Source organism: Podarcis liolepis (assembly GCF_965112155.1).
Source record: "Podarcis liolepis genome assembly, chromosome: Z".
NCBI lineage: Eukaryota > Metazoa > Chordata > Lepidosauria > Squamata > Lacertidae > Podarcis > Podarcis liolepis.
This window is the reverse complement of record NC_139570.1, coordinates 32006545-32020490: the sequence shown is the minus strand read 5'-3', so window position 1 is coordinate 32020490 and position 13946 is coordinate 32006545. Positions and strand designations below refer to the sequence as shown.

The window sequence follows — 13946 nt, the reverse complement described above, 5'->3', positions numbered from 1 at the left end:
TGAGGTTAGAGGGCACATATGGGTCAGACACACTTCCAAAAATGTGCTAGAATTAGCACAGAAATGGATTGGCTTGCAAAGTCTTTGCTCTGTCACTGCCAGCAGGGCGTCAGCTTGGACTAGCAATGGAAAGTTTTGCATGCCCATTGTTGATCAAACAGGGTCCAAAGTCCCAGATGCTGTCGTGTCCTTTCATTCCAAGCCAGAAGGTCAGCTAAACACCTGTCTGTGGCCAGTGATGTTCCAGAAAAAGCAAACATGGCTTCAAAGCCATCTCTCTCTCCCCTTCTCCTTCCCTCCCTCCCTTCCTCCTTCTCTTCCTTGAGAGAAAGACCATATCACGCCAACATTCCTCTTTCTGAGCAGCCCTTGCATCTGTGTCAGATTTTTGGTAGTAAACAAGTATAAATCCCAGCAGCATAAGACCTGTTTGGATCTTACCAGGTGCTCGGAGAATGGTGGGGAAGGCCTCCTGGTCAGAGGATATAGGGGCTTTTTGCATCTCTTGCTTGCCTGACAAGGGTGAACAGGTCACGAGTCCTTTCAAGCTGAGGGGGGTAGGGTGTCATGGTTGAGGGGCAGATTGCATGTCTTGCCCACAGTCTGTGTCCCAGTTGAAGGGCCTTGGGTAGCAGCATGGCTGGCAGTTATTATTCTCCAGCAGTCAGAGACAAAGCTGAGCAAGGCGCCCAAAGCATTTGCAACCTGAGGGAAGGGGCTTGTGCCCCAGTCCCTGGGCAGAGGGAGGGCTGTAGTTCCATTAACAATACAGTGGCACCTCGGGTTAAGAACTTAATTCGTTCTGGAGGTCCATTCTTAACCTGAAATTGTTCTTAACCTGAGGTACCACTTTAGCTAATGGGGCCTCCCACCACCGCTGCACGATTTCTGTTCTCATCCTGAAGCAAAGTTCTTTACCTGAGGTTAGCGGAGTCTGTAACCTGAAGCTTTACCTAATTCTGGGTTAGCGGAGTCTGTAACCTGAAGCATCTGTAACCCAAGGTACCACTGCAAATGAAAAAGACAACACTGATTGAGGAAAGAACTCAGAGTGCTCTGCAGAATGCTGCCCATTTTAAATGTGGGGAGCTAACAGCCACTGTGTCCTCCTTCTGCTTTATCTCCAAGCCCTTTTGGGATTGGCAGCTTCCATCCTCCTCAACCACCGCCATTGTTGTTCCTGGGGGGCTTCTAGAGGCTGCTAGTGGCTGGATAGGAAGCTAAGGAGATGTTCCCACACTCACACATGACAGTGCCACATGCTTAGCTTGAACCCTGGTCTTCCAGGTCCTAGTCCAATACCATAACCAGTACGCCACCACTTATGCTGCCTCCTCAGAAGCAAATAAGGTGCCTGGGCCAGTTAAGGGCATGGGCACCTCCCCATACCACTCTCCAAATGCCCCAGTGGGGGCACCCTAAGAAGGAGTCACTGGGACATTTTTCAAGGGTATCTGCCCAGGGAGGAATGGTAAAGAGGAAACCACACCCAAAGCAGCAGTGGGAGAGGTGTGTGCATGTGTGCATGCTTGGATCTGTGGTTCAGCACCTGCTTAGCATGCAGAAGGTCCGGGATTCAATCCCTGGCAGCATCACCACCAAGAAGCACCTGGGATGCCATGAGCTGCTGTGAGGAGCCTCTCTCTGTGCTTGGTGGACCAACAGCCAGATTCAGAACGTAAGGCACTCCTTACATTTGTATACTGCATTTCCCTCATCATGGGTGGGGGCTCCCAGGTGGTCTCCCATACAAAACATTGACCAGGCCACTTGCAGGCTGCATAAGGCAGAATCTTAGGATCCCCATGTTCCAAATTTCTTCAGTCAATGTCCGCAAATTTTATTTATCATAAGTTCAACAGGGAACTTTCTTTATTATTTTTAAAAAGGCTCACTTAACCATCCTAAGAGAAATACAAGATAAAACATTACCTAGCAAAGTGATTTATTTTTGTTATCTTATCAATATTTATCTTATTTATTTACCTATCTCATAAAACTTATACACCATGTGAATTGAAAGAAAATCCTCAAAGTAGTTTACAAAAAGAATAAAACAATTATCTGTTAAAGAACAGTTGAAAACAGCTGTTTAAATGTTCAGATAATAATTAAAAGATGTAACAAGCTAAAAACAGATTGAAACGTATGTAAACATATGTAGGCTTGTCTAAAAAAACATTTCCAGCAGGTGCTTAAAAGAGTACAGGGAAGGCACCTGCTTGTGTCAATAGGCAGGGAGTTCCAAAGTGTGGGTTCTGCCACACTAAAAGATTGATTCCTCCCAAATGCAGAATGAGCATTGTGTGGCACCTGTAACATGGCCAGTTCTGCAGATTGAAGTGGGTTGGGTTGTATAAACATTTATATAAATATTAAATTAAAGCAGCAATAATTTAAGATGTGGGGGTGAACAGTTCGCTAAGTTACTATTTTGCAAATGGATGCACCCAGTCAAAATCATTAAAAAATTGTAACATGGGTATAATGAAATATAACAATATAAAATATTCTGAAATCATTAGTAGTCAAAAAGCACGGGGATCCCAATGAAAGGACGTCTGAGGGTAACAGCCATACTTTTGAGAGAGGCAGTCTGATCACATTCAGGACCACAAACAGCTTCTGACAAAGGCTGAGTCTTTGAGCTATTTTTAATTTGGCAAAATCTACACTTCCAACATGGGCTGCCACACGTTCAGATTTCCCCAGACATTTCAGCAATTTTCACGTGGTGACTGTTTACGAAGGCTGAATACCGACTGTGTCCGGGAAATTCCAGACATATGGCAACCTTAGATCTATAACAATAACAATAACAACAACAATAACAATAATTTATTATTTTTACCCTGCCCATCTGGCTGGGCCTCCCCAGCCACTCTGGGCGGCTTCCAACAAAATATTAAAATACAGTAATCCATCAAACATTAAAAGCTTCCCTAAACAGGGCTGCCTTCAGATGTCTTCTAAAAGTCTGGTAGTTGTTGTTTGGTGGGAGGGTGTTCCACAGGGCGGGTGCCACTACTGAGAAAGCCCTCTGCCTGGTTCCCTGTAACTTGGCTTTTCGCAGTGAGGGAACCGCCAGAAGGCCCTCGGCGCTGGACCTCAGTGTCTGGGTAGAACGATGGGGGTGGAGACGCTCCTTCAGGTATACTGGACCGAGGCCATTTAGGGCTTTAAAGGTCAACACCAACACTATGAATTGTGCTCAGAAATGTACGGGGAGCCAATGTAGGTCTTTCAAGACTGAAGAAGAAGAAGAAGAAGAGTTTGGATTTGATATCCCGCCTTTCACTCCCCTTCAGGAGTCTCAAAGTGGCTAACATTCTCCTTGCCCTTCCTCCCCCACAACAAACACTCTGTGAGGTGAGTGGGGCTGAGAGACTTCACAGAAGTGTGACTGGCCCAAGGTCACCCAGCAGCTGCATGTGGAGGAGCGGAGACACGAACCCGGTTTCCCAGATTACGTGACTACCGCTCTTAACCACTACACCACACTGGCTCTCATAACTGGTGTTATGTAGTCTCAGTGGCTGCTCCCAGTCACCATTCTAGCTGCGACATTCTGGATTAGTTGTAGTTCACCTTCAAAGGTAGCCCCACATTGCAGTAGTCCAAGTGAGAGATAACCAAAGCATGCACCACTCTGGCGAGGCAGTCTGTGGGCAGGTAGGGTCTCAGCCTGTGTACCAGATGGAGCTGGTAGACAGCTGCCCTGTCTTGCCCCTTGTTAGGAAGGGAGGTTGCCAGCTACCACCAGGCAGCTCATGGCCTCCTGACCCCCTCTGTTGCCCTGAATATAATGTGAAGCAAAAAAGGAAACAATCTATCTCAGTATTGTCTACACTGACTGGTAGCAATGGTACCCCAGGGTTTCAAGAAAGAAGTCCTTTGCAACCCTACCTGGAGATGCTGCTGTGGATTGAACCTGGGACCTTCTGCATAAAAGGCAGATGCTCTACCACTGAGCTACATAGACCCTTCCCTGGTGAGGAGATGCAATCAGGAACCTTCCACAGATGGGCAGGGTGGTTAAAAACAGTCCTTGCACATCTTCCTTGGTTAGCAGTTCTTCTGAGCCAGCCCAGTGGGCACATCACATATCTCCTGGGGGACAGAGTGTAAAGCCCCTTTCATCAAATTAAAAGGAGGGAGGAGCTGTGAGGTGGCTTGCAAGAGAATCCACCTTACATGGGCCTTGACCTTCCTGCCTGTGTCTGCTCTGCTCCTTCCAGATGGCTACCCACGAGAGGAGATCATCTACCGCTGGAGAAGGTACTCTATTGAAGTCTCTGACCAGCGAACTTGGAGGCTCTACCAGTTTGACTTCACAGGTCTGAGGAACACATCTGAGGTGCTCAGGACAGGTGCTGGTAAGACATTTGTCCCACAGGAGTTGGGCACATTGTAGGTGGTGGCTTTTTCACATGAAAAACAAGTGAATAGTTTGGAGACTGGAGGGTTGGGAGGGCAGGAGGAGGCGGGAGTGGAGGGTGCAGAGGCAGCCTCTCTCAGGGCCCCCCCAGTTCTTGCTGAGAGTCCACAGAAGCTGTAGCTGCTTCCTTTTCCTTCCCCCGCTCCCAAAAGCAGATACCAGGCTGTCCTTAGGGCACCACCACCACATCCTTCAGGGCTTCCCCTCCACTCTGGCACAGGACCTCTTTGGGCTCTCTGGAGTTCATTTTAATACGTCCAGTTCCCTGGAAGTCCCCTTGCAGTTCCTGAGCCCCACTTACTGAGCACATTCAAAACTCCTACAAGCTATATTGGAAAAGGAAATATTTATGCTAAAATCATGCATTGATTAATCCATACTCTTAATCCATTTATGATTGGCAGACTGCAAATGAGGATTTTTTATTGCTTGGAAAAAGAAGGTTTTAATTGGAGCCATTCTCTCTGATAGGCCTAAAAGGCAAGTGTTCCTTCTTCCAGGAAGGTGGCTGCCTTAATCATGCATTTTCCCGGCTAGTTGAATTTGGTTGCTGGAGGCTGACCTCTGTGACTGAAAATGTTCAGAATGTCTCCTGCATTGTCCAATATGTTGTAATATTTGGCTAAAAGAAAGCAAGGTTATTCAGTTAATAAACTGGGGGGGGGATTCTCCACGGGGCCTTCCTTTCACAAAGCAATCAAGTATCCTTCCTCATATATGCACATATATGGCACATTGTAAGCACGCATAGATCATCACACAGACCAGACTGTGGGGGGCAGGACTGTAGGGGGGCAGGTCTTCCTCCTGGTCTCTTATTCTGGACCCTCGTGTCGGCCACACCCAGAGTTCTCACAGACATGTTTCCTACAAAGTGGTGAGCAAAAGGATTTAGGAGCCAAGGAGGAAAATGGAGCAGGTGCAGCTCCAGTGGTGAAGGTAGTTCCAGACATTGTTGAGCATTGATGCAGAAGCACAGCCTCCCCCTTGGGAAGGGCCTATGTCTGGCAGAACACCTGCTTGGCATGCAGAAGATCCCAGTTTCAGTCTCATGCTGGGCATCTCCAGGTAGTGTTAAGAAACATTCGCTGCCTAAACCCTGAGGAGCCATTGCTGCCAGTCAGCATAGACCTGTCATGGGCAAACTTGGCCCTCCAGATGGTTTGGGACTACAATTCTTATCATCCCTAACTAACAGGACCAGTGGTCAGGGATGATGGGAACTGTAGTCCCAAAACATCTCAAGGGTCGAGTTTGCCCATGCCTGGCATAGACAATACTAAGCTGGATGGACGAATGGTCAGATTACGTAGGTATTGGGTCATTTCCTGTGTTACCTCAACTGAAAATACAAGTATCAGGCCATGTGTGGTGCCTTTAGATGGCCTTTCAAGCTGGAAGCCATGACCTCTGCAGCAGCCCAGCATAAAATCAAGGCATGCAGAGGTAGCAATGTGATTTGCGGAGTGGCCTGTTCTTCTGACCTGCCCGCCTCTCTGTGGCCTTCTCTAGGGGAGTACATAGTCATGACCGTCTCCTTTGACCTGAGCAGGCGGATGGGGTACTTTGCCATCCAGACCTACATCCCCTGCATCCTGACGGTGGTCCTTTCCTGGGTCTCCTTCTGGATCAAGAGAGACTCTACACCAGCCAGAACATCTCTGGGTAAGGAAGGCATTGCCCTCAGCCCTGGTTAACCCCTGCAGCACCCAAGAGGTGGAGCCAAGTTCAGTGGTTATTCCATCTCAGTGGGATGACTACACCAGGCAGCATGGCATGATGGAGCAAGAAGGCTAGTTCACTCAAAACTGAGAGGGAAGAGATGAAGCAAGCTGGAGGGAAGCTGAGGGAATTAGAATGACTCTTGTGAGGAGGGGAAGACCCTTGCAGGGGAGGGCTGTGGCCCAAAGGCAAAGAGGTCTAACACCACTGGTGTTGTTGGCAGCCGTCAGTCTCAAGACACAATGGAATATATTGTTAGGGGTGAAACTGCTGTGTTAGCAGCACCTCTCCGGTGGTCCAAAGGAAAGCAGAGCTATATGTTTGGCACCAACTCAGCTGCAGGAGCTGCCTAAAGGAAGCATACAAGGCACTATCCAACTGCCTTAGGGACTCCACTCCTGATTTGTGTAGGTTTCCCTCCTCAGCCTTTTCTTCTCCCAAATATGACACACAAGGCTGTTCATGTATGGACTGTTCATCAGGGTTTACCCTCGAAGCCTTTCTGATGAATGAGTATAGCTGCAAGGCAGTGGAGGTATAGAATCAAAGTTTACCTTTTCTTAGATGGGCTACCTTCCCAAGTTGATGAGCCCCATCTGCTCCTCCCTTCCCTCTACAGCATGTGCAGAAACTGCCTTCTTGACCATTGGAATGATTATTGGTCTCATCCGCTCAATCCAACATAGACTGCATGCAGTGAGAAGTCCCTAACTCACTGAGGGTTTGAGACCCATTGGCTACCTGGTTTAGCTGGTCAGTGGAAACCATTTCCCACGGTGTGCCCATTGTCACATTCTGACAGCTTCTAGGAGCCACAGTTGAGAGATGAGTGCAGGGTGGGAAGCAAAGGTAGACAAACGTCCCCAGAAGGAGCATAGCCAGAAGTACTACCCCTCCCCTAAAACCTAACACATTCCATAAACTCAGGTGTAAATATGTGTAATTAAACCATATTTTTAAAAGACACTTCAGCCTCCACTGCATCTTGATTCTCAACAGAAACACATCTCTGGGTGAGCATCTGGAACCCCCTGGGATCTCATGCACTACTTGGCAGAATTGGGGTTGTGTGCAACCTTTGCAACAATAATAATCTACTTGGTGATTGTGGGTGATGTTCCAGTTCCATGCACACCCTCATTTGTGGGGCAGGTTTAGGGTACATGGGGATCTTCTTGGCTCAGCCCCAGGTCCTGTCATGGCATCTACAACTGGTACTCACAGCTGGAGAAGACCAGAGGACAAGTTCTGGAGCTGGAGGTGTGGGCTCTTTGAACAAATGCAGAGCTCATGGCTCCAGGCAGGCTATTTTTCCTACCAGAGAGTTGGTTCTTCCCCTGCCTCTGCACCCCTGTCTCTCTGCACTTCCTCCTGCCCTGCAACATGCCAAATTATTGTCCTGTGTGTGATAGGATCTCTGGACCACCCCCCTTTGCCCACCAGGGGAAAAGATGCCAAGTTTCTTGGGAGGAACAAACCCACCTCTATCAGCAATTTCAACCACGGCCTAAAGCAGCTCCTTGTCTCAATCTCATTAGAATTCTCTGCATCCTGAGTCTTGTTTGGCTTTTAAGACAATTAAGGATGCTTTTCAAACATGGCATTTTAATGGCAAATATTTTGGGTGGATGGGGGTGGGGGTCTAAATTAAACATCATCAAAAATGGGTGTGGATTGTGGAGGGGGGGAGAGGAGAATTAGGAAGAATATATATTTGATTTTATTAGTAGCAGCATTGAAAAACCAATCCACGTGGATTTCATACACCTTCACAGCAACTGTGCTGACCCCGTCCAGCCCCTTCCCCGAAGCCTGTGAAGCCAAGCCCCATGTCCATGGTTTCCCATGGCTCGCTCACTCCACTTGGTGGTCATAGGCATGTTAAATATGGTGCCAGAGGAAGATCTGATCTGACCCTTGTGTAGAAATAAATTTTCTTCAGCTCAAGAAATAAATTTTTACTTGCAGAGCAAGGTTTTAAATATTACAAAGTAACAAAAAGATACATTGCAGAAAAACAAGCACTGAGTTTCATTCTTACAAACCTTGCTTACACTAATCCTAGGGTGAGGTTTTAAATGTCTTTAATAAAATGTAACTTTCTGCTAAAGTCAACATACTGTGTTTTTGTCCTTCTCCTGCTTGCTGGAAACAGCCTACCTGCACCTTTGTGTTGCAAACAGTCTCATTTACATATATACAGGTGGCAACCATTTTTTTTTTGGGGGGGGTGTTCTGTTTCTGGCCCCCATGCACATTGGTGGAGTGCTTATAACCATTACACCCTGTTCCTTCTCCATTCTGCCCTCTTCCAGGTCCAAAAGGACCTGCACATTGGCAATTGCGCGTCAGTTGGATGTGCCTAAAATGGCCACCACTTGTACACATACATGGAAGCACTCATATTACAGCTTGTCTGTTGAGTAGCAATCCTAATACAGTGGAACCTTGTGTTACGTACCATCCTTCTTACAAATGCTTCGGGTAACGAGCTCCACTAACCAGGCAGTAGATGCCCCTTGTTGCACACTTTGCCCTGGGATGGAGCGGAAGTTGTGCGCCAGTGGTGCGGCAGCAGCGGGAGGCCCCATTAGTGAAAGCGGACCTCAGGTTAAGAACAGTTTCGGGTTAAGAATGGACATCCGGAACAAATTAAGTTCGTAACTGGACGTACCACTGTATCCCTGATCTAGTCACAAGGCTTAGTCACTAGGTAGCCTGCCACACCAAGTGGAAAAATTACTAGCTATATGCCTAGAGCTTCTTTTACAACAACTTGAATACAATGCAATTAAATACAACATTTCATATACAATTAAACTTGTACCTTCAACAAGGCGCCCAGCAGTTTCACCCAGGTGTTCTCCTCCTGTTCCCAGGAATCACCACCGTGCTCACCATGACTACCCTGAGCACCATCTCCCGCAAGCACCTGCCCCGGGTCTCGTACATCACTGCCATGGACCTCTTTGTCTCAGTGTGCTTCATCTTCGTCTTTGCAGCCCTCATGGAGTATGCCACCCTCAACTACCTGGCAGGAAACAAGAAGCCAACACAGCATAGCAGCAGGAAACCCAGACTGGTGAGAGGATGGGGGGCGGGGGGGGACACTGCCTGGCAGAGCTTGGTGCCTCACCCAGGGTCCCTCTAAAGGATCCAGGTAAGGGAAGGAGCCAGCAGAGGGAGGAAAGTGATGAGGGACCCCTCCAGGCTGGCATTTTGCTGTAGCCGGTATGTTTTCTGCAACATGCTCTTGATGCAATAAATAGCACATTAGTGGTATATTTATTCTGCCTTATCAGTAGCTCTGTGGTATTACCCTGATGCTACCATGTTATTGCTGTCCAGAGGGAAAAGCCAGAGAAAAATAAACCAGAGCGTTTTGCAGTATAACAAAGTTATGAGGTTTCAAGCAGCAAATTACGGGAGATGTGATGACTGGAAGTGAAGCACTGTGACTGCCCTGAAGCTTTTTGCAGCTGCAAATAGTATTCTTTTGTGCTCTTGATGCTTTTGGAGTGTGCAACCACCCCAAAAGCGTCAACAGTGCAAAGTTCATCAGGAATTTGCATTAAAAAGGATGTGGGGCGAGGTGGGTGGCTCCTCACTCCAGATGATCCTTGGGGGCCCCCAAATCTTGTCCCAGAAGGCAGTTGGGCTAATTGGTTAGGGAGGGGGTCAAGCTGGTCTATTCCCCCTCTGAAAGTTGTGCCAGAGGGATGGAGAAAAGGACACCCCTGAGCTGCGCCTGCTACCACCTTCCAAGCGAGCACTTGATTGCCAGTTCCACAAGGTATGGGGGGGAGCCCCTGTGCCCCTTCTCTGCTTCTCTCATTTGCTCCTTGTCCTTCTCCAGGCAGCCAGCCATGCCCACCTGATGATGCCCTCCTACACTGCCATCAACATCAACAGCCTGGTGCACTGGCCCCCTGAAGTCAAGGGCAACAGTGAAGAGGTGGAGAGCGAAGACTTGGAGCCCTCCTGCTTGGAAGGGAAGGAGTGTCAGCGGTTCTTCTGCTGCATTGAGGACTGTCAGACGGGCACCTGGCGAGAGGGCAGAATCCGCATCCACATTTCCCGCCTGGACTCCTACTCCCGGGTTTTCTTCCCCACAGCCTTCCTGCTGTTCAACATTGTGTACTGGATTGCTTATCTCTATCTCTGAGTTTCCTACAGTAAATGTCTGCACAAAAGGAGGACTTTGAAGTTCGCCTCTCCTTTCCTCCTCACTTGCCAAAGCTGGGATTGTAGGGTGCAGCTGCCAGCCCCCTCCGGTCTAAAGAGTTGCTGCCCCGGGAGACTGTGAGGCTTCCCTCTTGACCCATGTTGGCTAGGACATATAGGGGTTTGGTGGTGCTGCAGTGGCCAGGGAGGCTTTCTATGTAGACTTGACACATTTTAAATGCTTTTGTCTGTAATATTCAGTTGAGAAAAAGCCATTGCTGTCCCCTCACTCACCCTACTGCATATCCTCCAAATTCCACCACCACTCCCACCCCCTGTAGTTTATTACAATGTCTGTTCTCTGTCTCCATGGCCAGAGACCGAACAGCTCTAAATTCCAGTTGCTGAAAATCACAAAGGAGAGAGGGCTCTTGTGCTCAGGTCCTGCTGGCAAGCTCCTTCCCTTTTGGGGCATCTGGCTGGCTACTGTGAGAACAGGATACTATACTAAGATGGGCCATTGGCCTGATCCCGCAGGGCTCATCTTATGTGTGGGATGTTTAAAAGGCTGTCAAATCAACAATTCATGTTTTGCTAGATAGGCACATAATAGGAGCTGAAGGAGTTTTCCTGTAAACTTGCTAGAGAACTTTGCAAGAGATGCTCCCACTGTGCCCTGACAGGGGGGAGGGTGTAGCTGTATATATTCTCCTGCCTGCCTTGGCAGTCTCTCCTTATTCTTTTTCATCTCTTTCTGCTGTGCCAGCAATGTGAGAACATCTGCCAAGTCTGAGCTCCAGCTCAGATGCCATTTTAAGCTAGACTTAATTATGTCTTTGTAACTGAATTACCATTTTAAGCCTGCCTGAACAAAGCTGCTGTGTCTGTTACTCTTCAAAAAGTATTCTGAGTGAGTAAATGTTATTTTTACCTTTTACAAGACTGTTTGTGTGGTTATTGTTTTAAGGGGGAGTAAAGGGGGAAACTCCAGGAAAATCCAGTCTGCCTTAAAACGTCCCGGATTAGTTGAATGAAAAGGCTAAAATTAGCCTAAGATACCCTTTTAAGCTGCAATGAGATAGCACTGCTGACTCACAAACATGAGGGAGGAGGGATAATAACTAATAAATATATCCTCTCCTAGGACTTGCTGATCAGAAGGTCGGTGGTTTGAATCCCCGAGACGGGTGAGCTCCTGTTGCTCGGTCCCTGCTCCTGCCCACCTAGCAGTTCGAAAGCACATCAAAATGCAAGTAGATAAATAGGTACCGCTCCGGCGGGAAGGTAAACGGCGTTTCCGTGCGCTGCTCTGGTTTGCCAGAAGCGGCTTAGTCATGCTGGCCACATGACCCGGAAGCTGTACGCCGGCTCCCTTGGCCAGTAAAGAGAGATAAGCGCTGCAACCCCAGAGTCATCCACGACTGGACCTAATGGTCAGGGGTCCCTTTACCTTTAACTTTATATCCTCTCCTAGCATCTATTCACATCCCAATATTATGTTCTTATAGGTAGCTGGAAATGTAACGTGCTGGATGCAAGCAGCCAGCTTTCCCATCAAGGTTGGTGCTTTCAGCAATGGCCATTTCACACAAATCTGCTAAACAGAATGAGGAGAGGTGGTGGGAGGGGACCTTTTCTACTTCATCCCCCCCCCTTGCAGGTCAAATAAATGGACATGGGGGCAGTCAGTGCAGCCCTCACCAGAGCTGGAAAATGCACAGCTCAGTGAAAAGCACAGAGCATCTCCCTGAAGAACAGGATCCTGAACTAGTGTAAGCCACAGGGAAGGCAGTTGCCCCTGCTGTCAGCCTCACAATCTGTTTCCATTTGCTCAAAGCCTCATCCCATTAATATTTACTCATGATGTAAATTGCAAATAAATGTTTTAAAGAGAACATACTTTACGAGTGAGTGCTACATTAAAGGGCTGTCTCTGGGAGCGATCATGTGGGATGTGGAAAAGACGCTGACAGGGATAGCCAGGCCCTCTTCTCAGAGAGAAAATCCAGGCAGACTGGGAGATGGGCTCTGACACTGTGGAATATGATCCGAATAATGATGTGTCATGTTCAATTCAGTCACAAAACGAGCCTCACAGGGACTCTGGGGAAGCGGGAGGGTGAACCTCACTACCTTGCAGCAGGCCCAACATTTGGAGAAGGAGCTCCTGGTGAGACCAAGCCAGGATTCAGCTGCGAGGCAGGAGCTACTTGGCCTGAGTGGCTGCATCGAGGACTAGCAAGATGGGGATGGGGATCCTGTCCTTGGCCTCTGGCTTTGGGAAGGGAGGATGAGTCAATGGCCCTGCATGGGGGTTTCCCCTCTCCTGCCATATACATAGTGCTGCCCCCTAGACAGGTACTGGTGGCTCTGAGGTTACCCACAGGCACCTGCTGCCCATGTAGGCCAAGCCAGAATCTCCTGGCCTGGGGAGGGTGGGTTTCAGGTGCAAACTGCCTCCCTCTCAATCTCTCTTTGCAAACAAACCAAGGCTTCATGTGCAAAGGACTGAGGATTGATTCACAGGCCTGTTGCCATGTAGATGATTGACATAAAGAGCACGGTGGCGGATAGGTGTTGCCATAGGAGGTATTAGGGAAGGGGGAGGTGGACTTCCCCCTGGCTTTCCTAACATATGACGGAAAGCTACCTCCATGCAGGTCAGAACAGTTTTTTCACTGAGCCCAGTATTGCCTGTTGTGGTCACAGGGGAGACTCAGAAGGCTTTCCTAAACCCATCAGTGGTTGTGCTTGAGCCATGAAGTTGTTGCTAGGGAATGTTTCTGTGTCACAGGTGGGCTGAAGGTGGGCAGCACTGTGTTGATACTGCTTTTCACAGCACTGCTGAGTTGGAAGGATTCTCAGAGGTCATTAAGTTCAGCTCCGACAGTGTGCAGCTCAGCAGGGCTCTGCTTGAAGATGGATTAAGGAAGGCCCTCCCTCCAGCAAAGGTAAAAGGTAAAGGACCCCTGGACGGCTAAGTCCAGTCAAAGGTGACTATGGGGTGTGGCGCTCATCTCACTTTTCAGTCCTCTTTCTGGTGGGAGCGCATTTTCTCTCACACACCTGCCTGTGAACATTTGCCCATGCTCAGTAGTCATGGGGAAATGGCCATGGTTAGGGTTGGAGGACAGCAGCAAGTTGTTTTTTTTTGTAACTTGTCTTCCTACATGCACAAACATGCACCCAACTACAGTATTTCAATAAGGGCTCATCCATACTTCCTCTCGCCCCACTGCTTTCCCCCCCAAGGAAAATGTCTCTTTAGCACTCAATTAGAACAAACGGGTTGTCTCTGTATTGACCTTTGCTCTGATTTAGCACTAAAGAGTGGGGTTCCCCCGGCAATGGAGTGGGGCAAGGGGGAAACCACTCAGACTCGTGCCAGAAAGAAACTGCTCAGACCTGTGGTTACTAGGCATACGGCAAGGGGAATGAGCCTAAAGATGTTTCCATCAGCTTTTTAATCTTTTAGCAGGTTGAACACAAAATCCCTGCTAAAGTGCAGAGCAGCAGGTCTTGCAAGCCTTGGAAAGGACCTATAAGAACTCGCTGGCATGGGCCTGAGACTGTCTGTGCTTTGAGGTGTGTGTATGTGAGAGAGAGCTGTTTAAGCACAGAA

At 48.4% G+C, this 13946-nt stretch overlaps 1 protein-coding gene across 2 annotated transcripts in view; it reads left to right on the top strand.

Moving 5' to 3' along the window:
- LOC310698231 (gamma-aminobutyric acid receptor subunit gamma-4) overlaps window positions 1-11264 on the top strand; it is a 45804-nt gene extending 34540 nt beyond the window's left edge. Inside the window, exons 6-9 of one of the 2 annotated variants that reach the window (XM_083485215.1) lie at window positions 4239-4376; window positions 5951-6103; window positions 9040-9242; window positions 10017-11264. In XM_083485215.1, coding sequence (XP_083341341.1) covers window positions 4239-4376; window positions 5951-6103; window positions 9040-9242; window positions 10017-10325 — 803 coding nt within the window. In that variant the 3' untranslated portion in view covers window positions 10326-11264. The remainder of the gene's footprint in view (window positions 1-4238; window positions 4377-5950; window positions 6104-9039; window positions 9243-10016) is intronic. The other variant, XM_083485216.1, reaches the window with a different exon arrangement.
- Window positions 11265-13946: the final 2682 nt, after the last annotated feature.